Source organism: Amblyraja radiata, chromosome 17 (assembly GCF_010909765.2).
Source record: "Amblyraja radiata isolate CabotCenter1 chromosome 17, sAmbRad1.1.pri, whole genome shotgun sequence".
Lineage (NCBI taxonomy): Eukaryota > Metazoa > Chordata > Chondrichthyes > Rajiformes > Rajidae > Amblyraja > Amblyraja radiata.
This window is the reverse complement of record NC_045972.1, coordinates 33,814,711-33,840,685: the sequence shown is the minus strand read 5'-3', so window position 1 is coordinate 33,840,685 and position 25,975 is coordinate 33,814,711. Positions and strand designations below refer to the sequence as shown.

Genomic DNA, 25,975 nt, shown 5'->3' with positions numbered 1-25,975 from the left:
TTGTTTATGATTGCTTCAAACTGTGCATAATTTAAAAACATGGATACACACAATTCTGTATTGTTTATCATTAATGTTTACAGTGAAAATTTGATGCTCCACTGTTGTTCACTGTGGGACATTATTCACTGGGGTGTGGTGGCGAAGCAGTAATTGAATTGCCGGTCTGGTCTTTCATATCTCACTATGATGTTTGTATAATTACAATTCAGTTATTAATCTGGATATTTTGCGATCACCACTTCCCTGAAAGCGTGCAAAGAAGACTTTCTAGGATGTCGTCAGGACTCAAGAGCCTGAACTATAGAGAACAATTAGATAGTCTTGTATTTTATTACTTGGAGGCTGAGAGGTGTTCTTATAAAGACGTATAAAATCATGAAGGAATAGATAGAGTGAATGCACAGAATTTCCCCCAAAGTATGGGGATCAAAAAATAATTGTAGAACAAAGGTTTAAGGCAAGACGGGAAAGATTTAACAGGAACCGGAGGGGAAACCTTTTCCACGGCGTGGTGGGTTTATGGAATGAGCTGCCAGAGGAAGTAGTTGCAGCAGGTGCATGGATAGGACAGGTTTAAATAGATATGGGTCAAATGCGGGCAGATGGACTTGCTTAGGTGGAACAGGAGTTTTGCATGAATGAGTTGGGCCAAAGGGCTCGTTTCAGTGCTGTATGATTCTATGGCTCCAAACAATACTAGTCCATTGAATGGTTAACGAGTGACCAACTTATCACTGTCCTAAAAATCCATCTGGTCACTCTTGTCCTTCAGGGGAGGAAATCTATTATCTTTATCCATCTGTGACTCCAGATCCATCAATGTATTTGACTCTTAATTGTGTCCTGTTCCACGAGGATCGGCAGTAAATGCAGGCGTTATCAGAACAATGGATAAAGGGGAAAAATAGAGCTTACCCAGAACAGACCGAGCCTTTTTACCGCGGTTATTGTTACATAAGACGGCCCTCGAGCTTTCTCCAGATAATCAATGCCATTAGTTTACATGGACTGTAAGCCAGACTGATAGATCTGTATTTGTCACACGTTTCTAGCATAGCAGACATGCCAGCAGTGTGTAGTCAAACTACTAAATATCTCCCTGTCGTCCCTTAACTATTTCAGTGCCGGATTGTTCTTGAATGGTGTGGCGGTGTGTGTATTGCTGTATGTAGGGATGCTGGGTAACTATTGGAGACAGGCAAGGAAGCATCACCGCTAGTGATACTGTAAGGCTAACTGGCCGATTGCTTAATTGTCTGCGAGCATCCCGCGTTACTGACGCTGGGCGATCGCTCGGTCAGTGACCAACCAACCAACCAACCATCGCCGGTGCACCTCCAGCTCGCCCCCTATTTCTCGAGCGCCCTCGGGAGCGCGGAGAAGAGCCGAGGCGCCGCGCGTTCAGGGCAGGACAGGACAGCCTTCGTCCGCTGGCGCCAGCGGTGCTCACCAGCCGCGACCCCCGACCGGGACAAGTCGGAGCGAAGTGAGCAGAAGTTTCCACGGGGACGAGGTAGAAGGGACGCGGGAGGGTTAAGGGTTCTGTGCACGGCTTTGATGATTAACCGGTTAATTGCGACAGGTTCATTAAATCGACCTGTCGGTCTGACAAGCTGCAACGGAGGGTAAATCTCAGCATTTCGGTAACTTTGTGTAAATCCTACAGTTATATGTTTTCATATTCTAAATCCTAATTTTGATATCGAATACGTTTTTGGAAAAGTAATCGAATCAACCGCCAAGTTGAAGGCGGTGGGCATGCCTTTGTGTGTGTGTGTGTGTGCTATGTCCGAGGTGTAAGGGCGGTGTAACTGCGGTCCAAGTACCGCGTTCAATGGGAGCGGTGGATGCCTGCGGCTTGACCCACGGTCCGGGGCTGTGGATGGACGTGGGTGCTGGTGGTAAACAAGGTTGGAGTCAACCGTGTGGTTTGACACGTTTTATCCGTGTGAACATTGGCTCCGCTGGACATTTCTGGCATTGATAAAGAAAAGGCGACGAATAGTCCTCGTGTGGTCATAAATAACAGAACATGCTAAGAGTGCTTTGGATATCAGCAGGGTATAGTTGCACCCCATTGAGGCATCGCCATTATAAGGTGGGGGTGAGGGATGGGAATGATAAGGAAAATAATGTTGTGATTCATTATATTTTGAAAATGTTGATGGTGGTGGTGGAGATTTTGATTAGCCATCCAGGATTTTTTTTAATGCGTACATTAACCCCTTAAAAGCAACTCCATTTGTTGTGATGCAATACTTTTTAGTTATGGTACATTTTCAAGAAACGACTCTGAAAGCAATATAACTAATTAGTTTTAGGGAAACTCATGGATGGCTATTTGAATCCTGATTAGGAGGCAAGAGGAGCATTGATCAGGCGAGGTCTAGATGTTTTTGAGAAATTTGTTTGAAAGCCACTCGCGATACAATGATCAGAAAAGTAAAAGTTCAAGGATAAAATGATAATTTGTCCAAGGGCAAAGTTTAATGGTTGATGGTAATTTTAGAGAATAGAAAGTGGAATGTCGCATCCTCTGTGCTAGGTCTTTTGCTTTCTGTGTTATTTATTAATGATTTTGACCAATGTTAAGGATCAAAATTAAGTAACTTGCTGGTGTTTTTCTAAGTGCCTTTCTCACTCGCTATCAAACATTTTTATAATAAAGGGAAAATGTTAGTGACTGCAAGAAGTTATTAATGGAATAGTCTGATGACCAATCCAGAAAAGTGTGTAGTAATTCATTTGGGGATGTCAAGCAAGGACCAAACATTATATAAAAATAAAAAATAGTTAGATAGTGAGAAAGTAGATTCCTGAATGCAGCAGGGTAGATAGAAGCTAGGCTTAAGCATGGGATGCTTTTCTTTGTTGGCCAAAACATAAATTGTAAGTTGGATCATACTAGAGCTGTTTAAAACATTTTCAGACCCCAGGTAGTGTACTGTGTACAATTTTGCCCACCACGATATAGGAAGGACATGGTAGCTATAGGGAGAATCACAAAAAAAAACCATTTGTCAGAGCTGGTTATGAGGAAAGATTGACTGTTTTCTTTGGAGCCGAGGGAAAATTTAATTGCAGCATATAAAATCATGATAGAACTATTTTTCCTTATCGAAAAGGTCAATGACCAAGGCCATACGTTTATGGTTACCAGTACATAGAAATAGAAATAGGTTATTTACCCCATCGTGCTTGTCCTTTCATTCAGAAAGATCTGAAACTTGTTGACCAGTTTCCCTTGAACTATCGATTTCTATTGTGAATGCATTCAGCAATTTGAGTCTCTACAGACCTTTTGAGAAGAGAAAAGATTTTCTACCCACTAGGCGAAGAGGTTACATTTTGTCTCTAAACTGCCAGTTCATTTACTTTGATAATGGGCTTATGATTCCATATGCTCATGGTAAAAGAAACAATGGCTCTGCACCCACTCTGTTAGGCCTCATGATAATTTTGTTTATTTTAAAAGATATTCATATGGTTATATGGTTATATGGTTCTTCTAAACTTAAGTAACAAAAAAAAGAAGTGCATTGAGAAAAATCTTTGCATGCAAAGAATGTCTAGATTTGGCTGCATGAATGGGATGGATTGAGATTGAAGCCCCCAATATATTTTTTAAAAATGTTCCTAGATAGTCACATGATGTGCTGTAACTCGTAAGACCACAGGCTGAGACGATAAAGTTGGTTCAGCCGCTATCGTTCTATTGTGGCAAACATGGGCAAAATAGGTCAGTAGCTTCCTCTGTGCTGTATATGTCAGTAATATTACAGCATCAAATGGAAGTGATTTACAGATGGAAAATGTTGGAATTAAGAAGCTCACACTCTGCAAAAGCATGATTGTTCCTTTTCTTAAGCATACATACAGAGGTCGACAGTAAGATGTACGTAGGCTGTAGAAGTGGTTGAAATGTTAAATATGAGATAATTTCATGATTCCATTTTTAATTCTTTATGGATGGATAATGGAGTTGATGTTTAAGAAAGAACTGCAGATGCTGGGAAAAATGCTGGAGAAAAATGCTGGACAAAATGCTGGAGAAACTCAGCGGGTGAGGCAGTATTCATGGAGCGAATGAATAGGTGATGTTTCGGGTCGAGACCCTTCTTCAGATAATGGAGTTGAAATGTGTAGTTTGGCAAATGACCACTGTTGGAAAAAGATGGGGATCTCTGGTATAATTTTGTTACTTTCCCTCCGATTTTGCTTATGGTATAATTCCTGTTTAAGTTCTTTTTATAAACTGTGATCAGAGATGGAATGAATGTGTAAATGTATCTGTTTTGTTGATGACAACAGGGCAGTTCAGAAATATCCATTTGGATCATTCAAATGGTGCAGAGGTGGGGAGGAGAGAATGTATAAATCGCAGAACGTTTGAGTAATAATGTGCTCCGGTGAATGCTTTGTGTCAAGTATAGCCTGAGGAGGCTGTGTTTGGAAGAATGACAGTTTGGAGAGCGGAAGGAGAGCAATGTTGACAGATGCAGCACAGAGTGTGCATGGAGAGGGATTCCTTTAGAGATTGATAGCGTGCTGAGGAGAGAAATGTAGCCAAAGGCCTTGTGAAACCAAACCACCAAAAGAAAATGGTTCAACAAGTATGACTATGAAACATGTGAAATGAGAATACAAGTGAAATAGAGAGGGATTTGATGATAAATAATGCAAAATATTTAATTGAGATGCTTGAATTTAAGTATTCCAAGTCAGAACGCTCAATGTGCTTTACAGCCATTGAAGTTTTTGAAGAGTTAATATTGCTGTACTCTGAGCAGCATAGCCGCTAAAGGCAGTGATGTGATGATGGCCAGAAGTTATTTAAAAACAAAGTCAATTAAGGGTATAAATATGGGTTAGCAACCAGACTTCTGACCTTTTGAGTCTCGTAGAGAGAACCAGAAAAAGCTGCAATAAATCAATAAATTGAACACTGAATAGATGTTGGGATTTTTTAAAACAGATCATTTTAAGCCTATTGGAGGAGTTTTGGTGATATGGGGAAACAACAATGTCTAGCTCCGATTAATATAATTTCCATTTAAATTCTGATATTTAAACCACTGCCTTGAAAAATCATCTCAAAATCTGTTAAAATATATAGTTGGACTGAGTGTTTTCAGTTTCTGGTTAAGTTTGCATTCACACCATTATTACATTTCTGTTCACAAAAGGGAATGAATTCTGTGTGAGGATTGCAGGATAAGGAGAAAGTTAGAACATTTCAAACCTGTTCCTCATAATTTTTAGAATTTAATGTCTTTAAATAATGTTGTCCCCATGCTGTGATTCGCCCTGCAGCCATGTATGGAGGCTCCATCTAAACTTCACTTTGTCTTGAGAAAGAAGCCTGCATTATTAAGGACCATTCACATAATTATTTATTTTCTTCTCTCCTGTCCTGTTGGAAAGAAGATACAAAAGCTTAAAACCATGTGCCGCCAGATTCAAGAACAGATTCTTCTGCACTATTATCCGACTCATGAATGCACCTCCTATCCTAAGAATGTATTCTCAAACTTCCTAAGGCAACCCTTGTACATTTTCTTTTGCATCTGCATGTTCTCTGTAGCTGTAACATTGTTTATTTTTTTGCTTTTGCACTGCCTGTTGTATTCATGTGTGGTATGATCTGCCTAGATAGGACACAAAACCAAACATTTTCCCCTGTATCTCAGTACAAAAATAAAGCTCAAGTGTAATTTTCCTTTCTTGCCTGGGGTGGAAAACTCTCTTTGGGCCATACCCAGAACAAGTATGGCTGTAATTGAGGGAGAAAGAAATCCAATATGATGCTTGCTCCTAGGAGCAAGACCACTGCTATGTCTTCTAAAATTGCTGTTAAATTCATTAGTTTGACTGAATCCACCAACAATTTAATATTTGTTTGGCATATGCTGTGGTGGTGCAGTATACTTTCAAGTAAGTCGCCTTTCAAGTGTGGGATCAAGGGTTCCATTGCTTGTTTCTGTTACCTTGTAGCATTGAAATATCTCAAAAGTGAATTCTAGGATAATTTACATTTTGGAGTAGAGGGTAAGAGTTTATCTTTTCACCCCCTCAGCTGCAGGGCTGCTGTGAAAAATGACCGTATGGGCATAAATAGGCAACACATCCACAGTACAAAAATATCATAATTCTAAAAAGCTGCCACCAAGTATCGACTACTGGAATAGTGTCTGGTTTACCTTCCAATCAGCTGCTGTAACTGATAATATTCAGTTGAAACGATTAAACTTTGTAGGTTGAGCTGAGTTTAGGGAGAGGAAAATAGCTTGGGATAAGGATACTATTGGGTGCTTATTGGTTGGCATGAACTCAACGGGCTCATACCCTAGTTACATGCTATATCTCTTTTGATTCTACGTCTGGCATAAGAGATCATCAGGATTATTCATGTGGGATTGGAAATGTAAATATAATTTAGGCCCTTGGCCACGCAGAGGGATTTCCGCTTGGTGTTTAATGCATTCTGTAATTGCAGTGTGAGAATTTAATATAGACAATATTATACTAGCATACGAATGAGGCAATAATATAGTGATTGTAGCCTGTATTTAACTTTTGTATCTGGCCCTGAACAGCCTAATGGCGGCATTTGTGGAATCTTAAACTGTTTCTTGGATGTGCCATTGGCTCAGAAGTTTTTGGGTTCAAGTTGTATTCAAGCATTGTTTTCAAAAATCTAGGCTTACAAAATTACAGTACTGGAGGAATGTGGTGCTGTGGATGTGCCTAATGAATAATGGTTCTATCACTAGAGAACAGGCTTGAAGAGCTTAGAGCAAGTCTGCTGTTTCAAAGGGAGATTAGGGTTTGTTGTGTTTTTGTTTCACTTAAACATGGCTCACCCATAACTCTCCAGACCCCAAAACCTGAGGGTTTAACCATTTATCGTATTGTCGTGTAGCATCCTTGGGCAAGGGGATAGGCTGCAGCATCTGCTTTTTGATCCACACTTTGTAATTAACTGGTGTGACAATCTTGGCTCAATTCGACTTTCCTGATCTGGAATACTTGATCATGAAATGCCTACTTGGCATTGACTGTACCACAAACAATACCAAAGTAGCACTGTTATACTTGGTCATCAACTTTCATCAGCAAAGTTTTTGTATCAGCAAAGTTTCACATCTTATTCATTATCGCCGGTGAGTTCAATCAAGCAAACTTCAAGAATGCCTTCCCCAAATACCATCATCGTGTATACTATCCCACAGAAGATGTTAGAACTCTGGACCTCTGCTACACCACCATCAAGCACATCTATAGCTCCATCTCTCACTTTTGTTTTGGCCGGTTTGATCATTTGTTGGTATTGTTCCTGCTGGCTTACAGGCAGATTGAAGTGTGAGGCTCCAATGAAGAGAGTAATACCACACAGATCTGAGGGAGCCAACCATCTACTTTACGGCTGCTTTGAGTTTGTGGATTAGAACATATTCAAGACCATATCATCCAGCCTGAATGAGTATAGCTCAGTCATCAATGGTCTCATCAGGGAATTTGTTGAGAACTGCATCATACCTGACCCAGTGCCAATGCCAGGAAAATGGCCCTCTATGGCCAAGTTAAGACTATTTTTAACAACTGTGAACTTGAAGGGTACGTGATGGTCCGGAAACATAGCAACTTATGTGTACTACCTCAGTGTAATCTACTATTCTTGTACAAGTATGATTATGCCTATGTACAGTAAGATTTTTACTGAACTGTATGCAAAAAAGGAATTTCACAATAACAGCTTCTTTGTTATCAGTCTCTTGAATTAACCTCTCGTATGCAAAGATAAGTTCATGAACTCCCAATATACCTCATTGTGGCCCTTGTACTTTCCTCCTTTGCATTTTCTCTATAGCTGTAATGCTTAATTCTGCATTCTGTTTTCTTTTCTCTCTTGTATGCCTTGATAATAATAATAATAATAAATTTTATTTATGGGCGCCTTTCAAGAGTCTCAAGGACACCTTACAAAAATTTAGCAAGTAGAGGAAAAACATGTAAGCGGAATGAAATAAATAGTAGAGACATGACTAGTACACAAATTAAAGACAGAATTCAATTCAAAACACAATATGAGGCAATTCAAGCACAGATGAAAAGGGAGCGGGACGTGGGGCTAAGGATAGGCAGAGGTGAAGAGATGGGTCTTGAGGCGGGACAGGAAGATGGTGAGGAACACGGAATTGCGGATCAGTTGGGGGAGGGAGTTCCAGAGCCTGGGAGCTGCCCTGGAGAAGGCTCTGTCCCCAAAACTGCGGAGGTTCGATTTGTGGATGGAGAGGAGACCGGCTGATGTGGATCTGAGGGACCGTGAGGGTTGGTAGGGGGAGAGGAGGCCAGTGAGATATGGGGGGGCCAGATGGTGGAGGGCTTTGTAGGTGAGGACCAGGATTTTGTAGGTGATCCGGTGGGAGATGGGAAGCCAGTGAAGTTGTTTGAGGACTGGAGTGATGTGATGCCAGGATTTGGTGTGGGTGATGAGGCGGGCGGCTGCGTTCTGGACCAGTTGGAGTCGGTTGATGTAGGTGGAGCTGATGCCAAGGAGAAGTGAGTTGCAGTAGTCCAGTCGGGAGGAGATGAAGGCATGGATGAGTCTTTCAGCAGCGGGAGGTGTGAGAGAGGGTCTGATTGATGTACTTGCGTATGGTATGACTTGCCTAGGTAATACTCAAACAACTTTTTTTCAGGGGAATTTTGATACATACGACTGTAACAATAAACCAAAGATGCCTGCAGCTTGGCTGATCCCTTTTCTCTCCATCTCTCTCACCTTCTGGGAAAATATACTAGAGCTGAATTCACTGACATCCAATTTAAGAACAACACCTTCCCCACAGCAAGCAGACTCCTGAACCAATCACCTTTCACACCTCATTCACAAAGTGCTGCCATGTATTCTTACTCCTAATTCTAACTCACTGGATGAATCTGTTAAATTGTACATTAGTTTCTTATTGCACCATTTCAAATTGCACTACAATCTTTATACCATTTTGCTGTTTTACATTCATGTTTATTGCTGTTTCTATCATTTACTGTTTACTCTGAGTTTGATGCGAACAAGGAATTTCATTGCTCCCCGGTGTATATTACAGTAAACTAATCTGAATCCGAATTTTCACTCTCCAGTGGTTGTAACAGATCTCATAGAACTATAGGAAGAAAAAACATCAGTTAATCTTGGCCTACATTTATTTCTCTACCAATACCTAAACTATTAATTTTATCTAGATGTTATCATGTTAAATCTAGTAATGTGCAAATTGATTTATGGCTTTTCCAATACAGCATGACTATTCTTCAGAAAAATGCTACCTTGGCTGTAAGGTGCTTTGGGGAATCTGGATTTCATGGAACTTCTTTTATTTAGCACATGGGGACAAATTTAACCGTTCAGTGCCACCCCCGAGTATACTCAGGTCATGGCCAATAGGGAACAGGTTAAACTTCTACTTTTCACAAACATCCTCCACCCCTTCTACTATTCTTATCTCCCTCAAATATGCATCACTTCAAATGCAACATCGCTATTCATCCCAATTGCACATCTTGAGTTTCACCAAGCCAACTTGTTTTTTATAAAAATACGCATAGTCCTGGAAACCAAAGTGGGTAAGGCAGCCTCCCTGGAGAACATCAAGACATTTTTCAGAGTCTGAGGAAGGGTCCCAACCTCTGAGTTACTCCAGCATTTTTTAATTAATTTTTTATCTAGCATCTGCAGTTCCTTGTATCTACTTGAATCCCTGCCTAATTGTTGATCCAAGCATAAATAAATTAGCTAAATTCCTAAGGTGAAAATGGTAGCCTTTGACATTAAAACAGTATTAATTTAATGCTTTAAAACTGGTATTTATATCAAGTTTCATATCAAGTAGACCAATAAAATTGATGTCTGTGGAATTTGGAGGAAATGTTTTCCACTGACAGAAGCCTTCCTTAACATTATGGATGATGGCTGGAAGCCATGCATCCTGATTTCACAACATTACTGGGGAAAAAAGAAAGTTTTAGATGCTTCAACAATAGCTTTCCTTCCATCAGATGTTCAAGGTCAAATAGTTCACTGATTGATAGAAATACATCTATTGATGCTCCTGAACACATCATCAGTGATGTAACTTGGGGTCATTGGGTGTTTCGGGTCTTGCAACATCAGACGCCCTCACCCAGGCGACCCAGCCGTGGTTGATCAGACCACAACATGTTCAGGTGGCATTCGATCCTCCCCATGGACAGCCTCTCCTGATCCAGGCCTTCTTCGCTGCCTCTGTGGTGTTCTTGATGGCTCTTCCCCTCTCCATTCCGTTGCTGCCTAATGCACTCAAGGCTTTGTAGAACGATTGCCCTGCAAAACCTCAGCAGCAAACCTCGATGGGCCTACACCTTGCCTTCGAGCCCTGCTTATAGGAGTCTATGACCAGCTCTTCATACTTGGCATTCTTCCTCTCGTGGGTCTCCTCCAGACGGTCCTCCTCAGCTCTACAGAGGGTCAGCAGCTTCTTCCTCAGGATGGTTCACAGCTCAGCCAAGGGGGGACGTTGCTCTTCGCTGGTCTCTCTGTACTGCTTCTTGAGGGACTTCAGTCCTGCCAGATTTTGTGGATCTTTGCTGCTCTTTGGTTCATGGTGAAAGGTGTTCTGGCAGGCTTCGTCTCCACTGCTCCAAACCTTTCCACAGCTAGGCTGACGATGATTGTCATCATCGTCCGCAACCTTCGATCCACGCCTCCCTTTGCTGTTGCTTCTAGCACCTTGTCGACATCATCATCGAACTGATGCCAGACTGCCATCTTGCAGGCCTGTGGCCATTTGACTTGAACCTTCTCCGGAGGTCTGCTCTGAGGTACTAGTTGCGCCACTTGGAGGTTCAGGCTCCATGTAGCAATGTTACAAAATTTTGAGATTTTAAAAATCAAGTCTGCAATTTATCCCATCACATGAAGCATAAAAAGAAGTTTAATTTGACACCCAATTCACTTTCATATCTTCAGTATTAAAAATGTTATGGCCATTTTCATACTCGGAAATTAGCATCTTGTTCCCTATTGCTTTTCCATTGACTTCACTCAAAAGCTGTGATCAAGGACAGTCAAAAGCCCATAACTTTCTTAAAAATTAAGAGAACTGAATGAAATTTTTAGTTATTATAGATTGAAGCATTCTGAAACAAATATTAAACAATCTTACTTGGATGACCTGAAATTAAAGCATATAATTAGTTAGTTACCTAATTGTCGCTAATTGCAAAATTCAATTACTAGATCTAAACATCTATCCATTTCTTAAGAAAATGTTAACATTTTTAAATAGCCTAAGTGTCCAAATAACATTCACACAAGAATTCACAATATAACATGATTTTAAAATTTCATTGTCATGAATTTATAAGCCAAATGGAAGGAATTTAGTGTTTAATTCCCGTAAATTAATGGCTATTTAAATCATCTTGCGAGTGGGATTTTGTGGAACGCGATCGTTTGGAACGTTGCGGTTTGCAGTGAATTTAAACCCCATATCGGCAGGAAAAACACTGCCGGTTCGTATGGGGCTAAATCACCTTTTCGCAACGTAAAACTTGGATTAAAGTAATCCTAAGAAGCAAGTTTATATGTAAAATAAATGGCTTACCTTCATTTGTCCCGTACGAAGTAGAAGTAGATATTTACTTTACTCCAGCCATTAAATTGTCCAGCGATGTTTTAATAAAACTTCAGAGAACGGATGTCGGATCGATTTTTCTTCAGCAGCTGAACAGGCTGAGAAAGATCGACTCCGACAGGCAGGAGAAAACGGCATTTTAATCCCGCCTCCCTGAAAGGCGCCAAAGTCGCGCACTGGGCCAGTGGCAGAACTGCAGCAACGCTGAGGGTAAGTTTTGTACATACCTACTCTATGGGGTGCATCCGGACCCGGCTCCTCCTGCATCTCACCAGGTAATATACCTGTGCGATGTGACACTCCCTCTCCCTCCAAACACTTCATCTGGGTCTGGTGAATCTTCAGGCCTCGGCTGTTCTTGCAGACCTTTCCACATCTGCATTTCATACGCAGTCGGTTGTCCATTGCCATTAGTCATTAGCCTTTGATCCGTCAAATTGGGGTGCTCATCCTTTCTCCCCAGCCTCCCCTTCCCCTCTCTGGCACCCCTGGTGGTATTTTTCCATGTTTTTCTGTAGCTTGACTAGGTCTCCTCCTCTCAGGTTTGGGCTGCCAACCCACCCCGCCCCGGTTGCCATCCTTCCGAGCTGTCCTCTGTCCAGTCGTCGCTGCCCTATTCTTGGTTGTCAACCAGTCTATTCCTGGTCACCACTGGTTTTGCCAACACAGATTGATAAAAATACATCTATTGATGCTCCTGAACACATCATCAGTGATGCTTAGTTCCATCCCCAACATTTGGAGAATGTCGGGCTGAAGCTATATCTGCCGCACTGTGGCCATCCCCACAGAAGAGATTCTAATCATTTCTACTTGTTACTGGAATGTATTAATTTTCCCAACTTCAACATTCTGGGTCATCAGTGCCCAGAAGCATATCTGGACTAGCAACATGACAATATGATTGGCAGAGCAGGTCAAAAACTGGGTTTTATTGTTGCAAAATAACTACGCAAAGTCTTTCCAGTATCCACAGGTCAACGGAGTGATAGAATAATTTACAATTGCCTTTTGTGTGAGACAAAAGATAAGTGGACAAAAAATAAGTGGACAATAAGCAAAATTAAACTGTAGGTCTAGTAAATTTTGATATATTTGAATAGAAGATAGGAAATAGAAAGAACTGTTGAAAATGAGCTCCCTTGATTTTGTTCCATTATTCAATAAGATCATAGCTGATCCTGCGTGTCAAGTGCACACTTCCACATGTTGAAACACCTGTTCGATCGCCATAAGTGTAAAATATATATTGAAGCCCCCATTCGCTGAGATGGTATTTCAGTCACAGTCACAGATGCCTGCGTCAGAAAATCCTTCCGATGGGTGAACCCTCGAAAAGAGCGTGGACCTGATGGTTGTGTTTTAAAAACCTGTGCGGACCAACTGGCTGGAGTTTTTACGGACATTTTCAACCTGGCACTTCTGAGGTCCAAGGATCCCACCTGCTTTAAAAGGGCATCAATAATACTGGTGCCCAAGAAGAGCAAGGTGATGTGCCTCAACGACTATCGACCAGTGGCACTAACGTCGGTAGTGATGAAGTGCATCGAGAGATTGATCATGGTGCAAATCAACTCCTACCTCGAGAAAAACCTGGACCCACTGCAGTTCGCTTACCGCCACAACAGATCTCGCTGGCTCTCCACTCTGCTCTGGACCACTTGGACAACAAAAACTCATATGTCAGGCTGTTATGCATTGATTACAGCTCGGCATATAATACATCCCCTCCAAGCTGGTTATCAAACCCTCAAAACTGGGTCTCTGCGCATCTCTCTGCAATTGGATCCTTGACTTCCTTATTCACAGACCACAGACTGTTCGAATTGATGGAAAAGTGTCAGACTCGATAACAATCGGCACAGGAGCACCTCAAGGCTGTGTGCTCAGCCCCCCTGCTGTACTCACTCTATACTCATGACTGCGTAGCCGGTCATAGTGCGAACTCCATCATCAAGTTCGCTAACGACACCGCTGTTGTGGGACGTATCACCGATGGGGACGTCAGAGTATAGAAGTGGGATCGACCGACTGACCAAATGGTGCCAGCACAATAACCTGGCCCTCAACACCAGCAAAACCAAGGAACTGATTGTGGACTTTGAAAGGGGTAGGATGGGGACCCACAGTCCCGTTTATATCAATGGGTCGATGGTGGAAAGGGTCAAGAGCTTCAAATTCCTGGGCGTGCACATCTCTGAAGATCTCTCCTGGTCCGAGAACACTGATGCTATTATAAAGAAAGCACATCAGCGCCTCTACTTCCTGAGAAGTTACAGAGAGTCGGTATGTCAAGGAGGACACTCTCTAACTTCTACAGGTGCACAGTAGAGAGCATGCTGACCGGTTGCATCGTGGCCTGGTTCGGCAACTTGAGTGCCCAGGTGCGAAAAAACTACAAAAAGTAGTAAACACTGCCCAGTCCATCATCGGCTCTGACCTCCCTACCATCGAGGGGATCTATCGCAGTCGCTGCCTCAAAAAGGCTGGTAGCATCATCAAGGACCCACACCGTCCTGGTCACACACTCATCTCCCCGATACCTTCAGGTAGAAGGTACAGGAGCCTGAAGACTGCAACGTCCAGGTTCAGAAACAGCTACTTCCCCACAGCCATCAGGTTATTGAACTCAACTCAAACAAAACTCTGAACATTAATAGCCCATTATCAGTTTATTTGCACTTTATCTGTTTTATTTATTCATGTGTGTATATATTTATACAATGGTGTATGGACACACTGATCTGTTCTGTATTTATTTATGCGTACAATATTCTGTTGTGCTGAAGCAAAGCAAGAATTTCATTGTCCTATCTGGGACACATGACAATAAACTCTCTTGAATCTTGAACTTGACCTTGAACATATTGGCTGACCCATAGCGCATGAATGTGAAAATGATTGTGGCTAAAAATAAGAGGTAGAATCACTGTGTGGCGATGTAATAACCAGGGACATCACTGTGTGGGGATGTAATAACCAGGGACAACAAAACGTGTCAATGATAGTTAAAGATCCCAGGACGAGAGCAGTGCTACTGTAGAGAGAAGTAATTTAGAAATCTGAAGAATTGGGAGCAAAAGTAATACAAAAATAGTTATGAAGAGCTAAAATATTTGAATAAACCAGGCAAGCATAGAATATAGCAAAATACACTATGGAACAGGCCCTTCGGCCCACAATGTCCATGCCAAACATATTGCCACGGTAAACTAATCTCATCCTGCCTGCATATGATCCTACCCTCCATTCCCTGAATGTCCATGTGCCTAATGAAAATCCTCTTGGACCCCTCTATTGTTTCTTCCTCCACCATCACTCCTAGCAGTGTAAATTAACAAAAGTTGTTTGCAGGATACATTTGGGACATTTTCCTGGGAAAACCAAGAAGCTAGCTATTTGGTAGATAATTGAACATAATGGATTACTTTTTCATAGTTAATTATTTAATTCAAAGTGAGGGATCCTTCTAGAAAATGGTTGTAGTATTGCAATTTTTAATAATAACTTAAAAACAAAAACATGTTTTGCAAACAAGAGTCTTGAAAGTAAATAAGGCTATTCATATAGTTTCTGAGAGGCAAATTGGCTAGTATAATTAGATTTTTTTTCTTTGGGTTTGTCAGCATATGTAAAGGATTATTTTGTAATTCTAACAAGTCTATCTGTCAATGAGAAATCTGGGAGGTGGGAAGAGAGGTGGTCCACCTGTGGCCTTCTACAGTTTTAGTTTGAAAGAGACCTAAAATAAAGTGGAGCAAGTATGATGATTTAGAAAATGAATTCATTTTCTGTTGATGAATAATTGAAAGTGGATGGAGATATAGCATAAAAGTAAATTAGCATGAAATATTAAAAATTGTTAAAGGTTTTACAACTATGTAAAAAGGGAAAGAGAAGCACGATATGTATGAATTCACTCTGAGAGGAAAAATCATGAGCAATTAAATGGAAATTAAAAAATATGGTTGAGACAAAACAAACACTCATCGTATGTTAGCCTAATCATTCCTGGGATCATTCTCATAAACCTCCTCTGGACCCTCTCCAAAGCCAACACATCCTTCCTCAGATATGAGGCTCGAAACTGCTCACAATTCTCCAAATGCAGTTTGACCAGTGTCATATAAAGCCTCAGCATTACATCCCTGTTTTAAAAGCCCTCACGATTTGGGCCAGACCCTTCTACAGGCAATCTTTCTTAAATGCCCGGCATTTGTGCTTAAGATTACCATTTGCTAACTTCTATACAGGTGCTCCCCGATTTACGAGTGGTGAGTCTCTGGAACTCTCTGCCACAGAGGGTAGTCGAGGCCAGTTCATTGGCTATATTTAAGAGGGAGTTAGATGTGGCCCTTGTGGCTAAGGGGATCAGAGGGTATGGAGAGAAGGCAGGTACGGGATACTGAGTTGGATGATCAGCCATGATCATATTGAATGGCGGTGCAGGCTCGAAGGGCCGAATGGCCTACTCCTGCACCTAATTTCTATGTTTCTATGTTTCTAAACGTACTGGTCTTTACTGAATAAATAGAAATAATGGGGAACCATGAAGTGAATGACAGAGACAATACAACGGTATCACTAAAGGGAACAAACTAAAGAAATTAAGGAGATTATAAGCAAACTGTTGTTTGTATCGTCTGGACTAGTGATTGATGTACCTGTATTCTAATCTCTTGCAGTCTGTTACAGTGGAAACTCCAATATGTTTTTCCATTTAAGTAGGTCAGAGATGTAGATGGGGTTAACTCAGGACATCTTTAAACCTCCAAATTGTGAGTCAAATTTGATCAGAGTTCTGAGAGGCACATTCAGAAATTGAGTAAAGACATAAACTCAATTTTGAAGACCACTTTCAGGCCAGTGAAAGTTATTTGTTCCTATGGTAACGGTTCGCACATCATCAGTTCGTCAGCAGCACATTGATGCAATTGCTAAGGTGTAAAAAAAAAAAAAATCTTTAATTTGCTCCCATATAATTAGTGACACAACTCCTCCACTGCTTTGCCACCTTAATGTGAATTACTTGTTCTCTTCCCAGCCCACGCTCATTAAATCCTTCCAAGTCACTGGAAGAAACAGGTCTACCGATGGTGGGTTTAATTGGTATGGTCTCCTTGTTATTGCACTTCAGGTACGGTTAATTCTATCAAGGAATAGTGTGATAAATTGAAAACAGAACAGCTTGGTATTTGTTTACATTGAATTCATTTCTGAGGGTATTCCTTCCTTTATGTATGGTGAATCCTTCCTTCACTGAGGGTGTTAAAATAACTTCATGTGAAGACTAGCAGAGGGGCATAAAGCCTTTGTAAATTACAATTACATTCCAACTAAATCTTGACTTGAAACTGTAAACAATGTCTGCAGGCATAGAAATACTGGCTCTGCTTTCATCTCTTAAAATATATATTTGGTATTATGGATCAACATTGGTGCAAAGTAAAAAAAACATATTCCACATTGTGGTTGGTGACCTGCTTCAGGAGGTTAGCAATCTGGAATCCTTTGCTGTAAGCTATTTTGCATTTCCCTTTTAAATAGAGGAATGGAATGTAAGTAGATTTTCAATTAAAATCAAACGGGCAGTATGAATGACCTTGTCTTGTAAATAAAACGCGCTGTATATCAAAGTGATCTATCTTTTTGTATTTTAAATCTAATTACCTGATTATCAGTTGACCTCCCCTTTAAATATTATTTGCTGCAACTCTGGATGATTTCCCCTTTAAGCTTTGGACAGTGTATCAGTCTGGCTGCCCTGTCACAGTAACACACTGCAGGTTCCACCTACCGGTTAGCTGGGCAGACACTCTGGAATTGGAGTCGAGGAGGAACTGTTCCCCAGCTTCCCTTATCTCCTTGGGGATTCAGCAGGATTCTGCAATCCACACTGAAGTGGGAAGCATGGGCAAGCACCAAATGTTAAAGGGTTAGTCTTGCAGAGATTTGAATTCTATGCTGGCTTTCAGAAAGAAAGATGTCTTGCTAAATAATCAGTCAGTATCCCAGTTGATGTCTGCAAATGTTGCTCTGTTGTTGCAGGATTTGACTGGCACCGATTGGAAATGGCTGGCCTACAAGAGATCCGAATGACAGAGGAAAAGCCTCTGCTGCGGGAGCAGATGTCAATGGTGAGTCATTGTAGGAAATGATTTTTAAAAGCAAATGTCCCAGTAACCCTAATGCGAGTCGCTTTTCTGAGAGATGTAAGTGCTTGTGTGTTTTATCAGTAACTGAATTATGATATTGAAATTATTTCCCCTGAGCTTTACAAAGCACGTCTGCTCCTTAATTATAATTCCTTTCCATTCTAATTAATGCAAGTCCACATGTGTCTGACCAGTTCTTTTAAGAAAGCTTGCTTTCGGCTTGCCCTAGTTTCCATCAATACAGCTCCAGTCTGCTGTACTGGTAAACTTGAGAATTTTAATTCCGTTTGTTAAAGGAGAGTCATAAAATCAAATCGGCTTTTTAAAAATGTTGTAAAAATTATAAAGAAGGGTTTCGACCCAAAACGTTGACTATTTCCTTCGCTCCATAGATGCTGCCTCACCTGCTGAGTTTCTCCAGCATTTTTGTCTACTGCCGGTTTACTAAAACCTATTTTAGGCCTATCTTGTTATTCTGACCTATATGTAACAACAATCCCTTTTATATTGTGACTTATAGGCTTCTGGTATTGCCTTTCAAACACTCAGATGTTTTGCTACTTTATAGGGCAATGTTGAATTAACCCTGGCCTTTCGATTCTATGGTGAAAATGTTACCTGCCACTTGTCAACACATCTGCATGTCATTTAGTTTGTGTTCTGTGCTGACATGGACTGCTTTATTATCAGACAAAATCAGAGTGGAGCTGAATTCCCTTGAACTGCCAGTGTATGACTCCATTCGACTGAATGGCAGAGGAAAGATCTAAGAAACAGCTCGAGATACTTCATCCAAAGACCTGAGGTTCTATGGAGAATTCCTGCAATAATGCCTCAAACATCTGATCACTTCTCTCCAAGAACCAAATGCATTTTTCTTTGCATCTAGTCTGACTCTAATTATTTAACTGATTTCTCTTTTTCAACTTTCACTTTCTACTTTTGTGTCTTGTTCACTGCAGTACTGTCTTCTATCTGAGATGTCTGGATCAAGGCCATGAGGAGGGAGATTAGTATGAACATTTGCAATTTAAAGACAAACATTAGCAGCCCCCGCACAGGCAATGGAGCAAATAGCCTGTTTTTAAAATTGTAATTGTTTTTGGCTGGCTATAATGGATAGCGAGAGATTTCTTGGAGTAGTGGCTTTCCCAGTAGAAGAAAATGGGTGGCAGGACATGTTAGTGTGTGGTGATGGCAACACAAAATTTAATCAGGAAATGTAGAAATTATGCATGCTTTAAATGTGATTTTTCCAAGCATTTAATTTACTGTGGGTTACTTTTTCATTTTTCTCAGTACGGTACTCAAAATTACAAGAGTCTTCAACTGGAACATGAGTAATATTACCAAGAATATGTCATTGAATCCAAGAAGATAATCTCACTGAGAGGCTCGGATGAAGCAGTGAGCATTTAACAGCCAAGCTCAAGCTGTTCTTTGTCCTTTGGTCCTGAGATGTTCATTATCCTCTCCCACACATTCCTTTACAAAATATAAATATCATGTTTTTTAATCACAAAGATTAAGGCAGCTTCTTGTTCCTTGCAGAGAAGATTTTCCACAGCACATGTTGATGTTAGTCAAAGGCTTTAATGTAATGTTCAGTCAATGTGTTATGACCCTCGCCAAAAAATAACATTTGAGAATATAATCATGCAAAATAAATTTGGAATGGCAATGTTGCTGCTCTCTCTATCTGTGCAGGAATATTGGCCCTGAGCGTCTTGTGCTTCTATGCCAAGAATGCAGTACGAGCAGAATTACTGAGTGCACAAATGGTTCCTGAAATTGCTGTGCTAATTCCTAGTTTCTTCCAGGCTTTGCAGTTTCTGAAGGATGGTGTAGGGGTAGTTGCATTAAATGTCTTTTTTCTCTTCCCTCCCCCCTTAACTATCTCGTCATCACCTAATACCTCTAATTGGATCCTAAACCATCAACAAAGTTGCGAGAAGTAGTTTATACCGTCACTTGCATTCAACAAAATGGGATAGTAACTGTCAGTAAGTGAGATTTGAAGAGATGTCCTTTGCCATCCAGTGTTTAGGTTTATTATTGTCACGTGTAACATTTGCATACAACGCATAACTTTGTTTTGCAGGCTATCCAAACAGATCAAATATACTATACATAACTACAATCAAGTCAAACTCAAGTACAATAAATAAAGCAAAGGGGGAGATATGGAATGCAAAATATAGTTCTCAACATTGTAGCACATCAGTTCCATAGTCAATGTCCAATGGGGTAGAGGTGAATCATCCACTTATTTATTCAGATGGTGCAATGTGGGAATGCTGAACACTACATTCCTATTTTATTGGGGCAAGATAAGATTTTCCTGTCATTCCTCAAGTGGAGTCTGCACCATCTATGCCAATATCCACATCATTTAAAAGAATGCTCACTTATTGAATCTAATGTACTCGTCTATGTGTGCAAAGTGAAGGCTTCAGTGATAGAGGAGTCTGAAGGTACCAATACCCAGACGATTTGGGGTACTTAATGATTAGGCAAAAGATAAATGAAACATTAACTTGTAGCTAAAGTAACTTAAATGGTCAAACAATATAATTAACTAAATCCAAGGACTTTGGGAGATAGTGTGAGGATATATTGTATAAGACAGGAACTGCCACAATCTCTATCTTCCATTCAAGCTTTGGTTCCATAAATAACTTCAGTTCTGAACCTTGATCCTAACCCTGCCTACATTTTGTGCTCTATCTCAAAACTTGCTTTATTCCCATCCAGATGCTTTGACCTCTACATTCAGTTCTCAGTCTCTGTTTGCCTCGGTCTCTTTATATTTTCCCATTCCTGGTTTGGCTCCAGCCTGAAATCCTTAGCAGTTCCATCACTCTCAAAGCATGGTATTCTTGTCCGTCAAGCTTATTTCCCACCAAACTATACCGATGGTTTCATTTCTGGCACATGCACTGAATTTCTTTGCAGCAACACAATTAAAATGCTTTAATACTTTTACAATTAAATATCTTGTTTACAAAATTCATCTGTGCTATTTTGTTTGGGTGCTGTATGTAGCAATGTTACAAGATTTTGAGATTTAAAAAATCAAGTCTGTAATTTATCCCATCAGATAAAGCATAAAAAGAAGTTTAATTTGACACCTAATTCACTTTCATATCTTCAGTATTACAAAAGTTATGGCCATTTTCATACTCGGAAATTAGCATCTTGTTCCCTATTGCTTTTCCATTGACTTAACACAAAAGCTGTGATCGTGAACAGTCAAAAGCCCATTAAAAATTAAGAGAACTGAAAGAAATTTTCAGTTATTTTGGATTGAAGCATTGTGAAACAAATATGAAACAATCTTACTTAGATGACTTGAAATTAAAGCATATAATTAGTTAGTTACCTAATTGTAGCTAATTACAAAATTCAATTACTAGATCTAAACATCTATCCATTTCTTAAGAGATTAACATTTTTAAATAGCCTAAGTGTCCAAAGAACATTGTGAATTCTTGTGTGAATATAACATAATTTTTTTATCTCTTTGTCATGGTTTTATAGGCCAAATGGAAGGAATTTAATGTTTAATACCTGTAAATTAATGGCCATTTAAATCAACTTGCGAGTGGGTTTTTCTGGAACGCGATCAATTGGAATGTTTTTTTTAAAAAGACACAGAACGGCCGTCGGAACAATTCTTCAGCAAAAGCTTGCACCCCAACAAAATATAATACAGGACAAGGTAGGAGAAAGCAGCGTTTTAACCCCGCCCCCCCCCCCCAAACACGCCAAAATCGCGCACACGGCCAGTGGCAGAACTGCAGCGCCGCTGAAGTTAAGTATTGTAACATACCTACTGTACGTGAAGATTTTGTTTTTTTAATTTTTAGTTTTTAGGGATACAGCGCAGAAACAGGTCTGTTGGTCCACTGAGTCCGCGCCGACCAGTGATCCCTGCACATTAACAGGATCCTACGCAAACTAGGGACAATTTACAATTTTACTAAAGCCAATTAACATATTTGGAGTGTTGGAGGAAATCGGAGCACCTGGAGAAAACCCACACAAGTCGCAGGCAGAATGTACGAACTCCGTACAGACAACACCCGTAGTCAGGATTGAACTCGGGTCTCTGGCGCTGTAAGGCAGCAACTCTACAGCCGAGCCACCCTAGGATTTTCTGAGTAGGGTACACAGATGTGATTTGTGTTGTTCAGTGTCATATGATGTATGTGGGATTGTCCTAACGCAATATTGATATGATGTTGCCCAGTCAAAATGGACCTCAACAAGATGGTTACTGCTGCATTTTCAACTCTGATGGGAAAACCTGTTGTTTAACAGCAGTATGCCCTCTTAACAATTGAATTGATTAATTCATAAATTGCTCATAATTTATTTTAAGGTACACTGGTTGTAGAGAAACCTTCGTTTAAGGTTTTAGATCCCCTATAGTCTGTAACAAGGTGTGGCAACTGTAAGAATCGCATCCAATATTTTAGAGTTTGGCAAACATTTTTGCTTCCAGACATGGAGGCTTTGACCATGATCTTCCTCTCGGCCTTTAACATGATAAGGATAAGAGGAAGGTTAAGGCAAAAAGTATTTGAGGAGCAGCTTTTTACGTTCTCCATGGCAAGGAGCAATGCTTGAAGAAAATATGCTTCTTGGTGATGCTGACAGAAATAGTACAATTTTTATCTGCAGTCACAGATCAAGAATTGACTGTTGTGCCCTCATTTTCAGCAAATGTGTGAGAAGAAAAATTGGCTGCAAAAAGGGGATTCAATACTTGCCTTTTGATTCTAATCTGCATCCCATGTACAAAAAATTAATGCACACACAGCATTGTTTTGAAATCTTGTTCCCTCCGACACCCTCCACTATTTTGACAGTTTTCAGTATCTTTGACTCAGCTGACTAATTTCACTAGGTACGACCAATCTCGCTCATCTCTGTCACGCATCAGAATGGCCCGAAGGCTCTTTGTTTCAGTGAACAGAAGACCAATGGTCCCCTCTTCTATCACCCTCCTTCCCTTCACCTGGTTGAACTAATTTTCATATTGAACAACTTCTTTAATTCCACCTGCTTTCTGCAAATCAAAGTATCGTTCTGGGAACTGTTACTGGTCAAAGTTGTACCTGAAGAATATTTGGTTCCCCCTCTGGTTATTTTATGGTTACACTTGATAACTGTATTGATGCTGCTTCCTGCTCCTCTAAAACCTTTTGCCCATTTCTGTGCTCTCACTTTTTAAATGGTCCATCTGATTTTTCCTTAAAAAAAAAAACTCTGCTCCTCCACAGGAAAGATCAACAATCAATATCCATTGCAAGTGCACTGGCTCCCACAGCTTTATCAGAATATTTTCATAATGGGTTCCTCAAAATCACAGATGACTTGCGTCTACTCCCATTGATTTTGATGAGACCAATGTAGAAAACTTCCTACTGGGGTGCATTACAACAGCATCTCTTCCCTAGACCACAATACATTGCAGATAATTAGATGGTTTTTAGTAAGGTATTTGATAAAGTCACACATGGTAAGCAGCTCCAGAAGATTAAGATGCATGAGATCCAGTGACTTGGTTGTATGGATTTAGAACTGACATAGAAATCAGAGTTGCGGTGGAGGGATGTTATGGTGGCTGGCAAACAACACTTAACCCTGTGGATCCCTGTACGTATGTGTGTTCACACACCACATGTCAGCTTGCAGATGTCACCAAAATTGGTGGAATAGCAATCGGTGAGGAAAACGGTCAAGTATATAGTAGATTATAGATCAGCTACAGAAATGGGCAGAAGAATGGCAGTTGACATTTAATATGGTATATTTTGTGAGGTATTATACTTTGGGAAGTTATAAAGTTAGCCACAAGACTGAACACATTGAGGTACAGAGGGATCTTGGGGTCCAAGTCCATAGCTCACTGAAAGTGGCAACACACATCAATAGAGTGGTAAAGATGCCATCTAGTCTGCTTGCCTTCGTTGAGTATAAGAGTAAGAAAGTCATGTTTGGAGGTCTTTGGTTAGACCACACAGTTCTGGTTACTCCATGACAGGATGGGTGTGGAGGCTTTGAAGAGGGTGCAGAAGTGGTTTACCAGAATCTGCCTGGATTGGAGGGTATCTATATATATATTACTAAAACACTCATCTTGCTTGTTTGTGAGTGTGCGTGCGTGTGTCTGTGATTCATGCCCTGAATTATGCCAAAACGGTACACATTAGTGCTATAATTTTTAGACCACCTCACATTGTCCTGTGGTCTCGTGTATCAAATTTTAGAAACATAGAAAATAGGTGCAGGAGGAGGCCATTCGGCCCTTCGAGCCAGCACCGCCATTCATTGTGATCATGGCTGATCGTCCCCAATCAATAACCCGTGCCTGCCTTCTCCCCATAATCCCTTGTTTCCACTAGCCCCTATAACTCTATCTAATTCTCTCTTTAATCCATCCAGTGATTTGGCCTCCACTGCCCTCTGTGGCAGGGAATTACACAAATTCACAACTCTCTGCGTGAAAACGTTTTTTCTCGCCTCAGTCTGAAATGGCCTCCCCTTTGGTCTGCTGAGTTAGTCGAGCACTTTGTGTTGTTTCACCTTTAAACTAGGTGCCAATGCTGCTGGTCTGCACCAGTGAGCTTTTCAATGTGGCTCACATTGTAGCTCCTGTGGACAGTGGCTGCCACAGACAAGATGTGCTTTGTCACCATGGAGCTCCCTCCCCTCTCAGCTGCTGTTGCTTCCAAGGTGAAGTATGTCAGCAACTCCGGGGGGAAGGAGGAGGAGGCAGGAGTGGAGGGTGGAGGGCAGACAGGCCGAATGGACAGAGTGATAGAAGGAGGAGGTGGCGACGGTCTAGTGTGGAGTGAACAAAACGATGGCTGGCAGGAAGCAGCAGTAGGTGGGAAGTTTGGACCTCCATGGTGACTGAGCACATCCTACAACTTGAAGTAAGCGCTGTTCCCAGGGGCTACAGCGTGCAATGTCAAGGGACCGTGCAATTGGTGAAAAAGGACTTGCTGGTGCACCTTGCAAGTCGGGGGTGGCGTCGGGTGCCTTGGCTCCAAGTGGCTGGGGAGATGGTGAGAGTGAGCATGGGGCATTAAAGGGGTCCATTAAAACGCGGGTTTACTGTATATAAAATTTTGAAAGGCATAGAAGGGGTAGTCATTCCGGTTTTTTTTGCCTTGATGGAAATGTCAAAGACTAGAGGCATAGGTTTAAGGCGAGAGGGGCAAAATTTAAAGGAGATGTGCAAGTTTTTTACATTGAGAGTGGCCCAGTCCATTACATAACCCAATCTCCCACCTTCCATCAACTCCACCTACTTTCACATTGCCTCAGGAAAGCAGCCAGAATAACCAAGGTTCGTTTTCACCCCAGTTATTCCCTCTTCTCCCCTCCCCAAAATACCATTGGATTTTGCAACCTATGGAGATGATTCCTCGTTTAGGATCCTCCTTGACCATTTTTTCTTATTAGTCAAAGAGATGCTTCCCAAGTTGTAGTGTGTGTTCTGGCCACTATTTGCACAGTGGGCATGATTTTCACTATGTGCCAACTTCAAGAGAAAAGCAGAGAGTAAAGTCAACCAGTAAATGGCCTTTGTTAAACAAGCAAAATGTTATTGTTCTGTCATTCAAGATGGAGTGTGGAGAATCATTCACAAATAAATTTTGCATCCATTGTGAAAGCCAAGACTTTCCCAACAGAAAGATAACAAACCTCCTCACCATAAACACCAATGTCAGTCATGTTTGGATAATTGCACTTTTTTTCCTCAATCCAGAAAGACTGAGAAATGCAGTAATGTACTCCACTTCTAACAAGCTTCCTGATGGTGTGGAAAAAATCTACAGGACAAATGGCAAACAGTTCAGCCAACACCTGCACATTTTAATCCCTCAAACTGCAGAATGCTGGTGCTGCTTTGCCCCGCACGCATTCTGAGGTGGAGCTCTGTCACCGTCAACTCTTTCTAGATCCGCACAGGTTATAAGGCTTGCATTGTGACTGAAAACAATGGAAAGCAAAGCTTTAAATAGAACCAGTTTCAAACAAGGCTATAACAGAACAAGCAATGTGTGGATAGGCCTGTCGCAGAAAGAGTTGTTCCATTTAACTGCACCAAAAAGGAACTTGACA

General features: G+C 41.0%; 1 protein-coding gene across 7 annotated transcripts in view; it reads left to right on the top strand.

The window, feature by feature from the left end:
- The first annotated feature begins 1,200 nt into the window (after positions 1 to 1,200).
- ndrg4 (NDRG family member 4) overlaps positions 1,201 to 25,975 on the top strand; it is a 111,763-nt gene continuing 86,988 nt past the window's right edge. For 2 of the 7 annotated variants that reach the window (XM_033036073.1, XM_033036080.1), the window contains exons 1-2: positions 17,485 to 17,613; positions 17,727 to 17,815. In XM_033036073.1, the coding sequence (XP_032891964.1) occupies positions 17,589 to 17,613; positions 17,727 to 17,815 (114 nt within the window). In that variant the 5' untranslated portion in view covers positions 17,485 to 17,588. Of the gene's footprint in view, positions 1,521 to 1,608; positions 1,629 to 17,483; positions 17,614 to 17,724; positions 17,816 to 25,975 lie in introns of those variants that run through there. The other 5 variants (XM_033036076.1, XM_033036075.1, XM_033036074.1 and 2 more) reach the window with 5 other exon arrangements.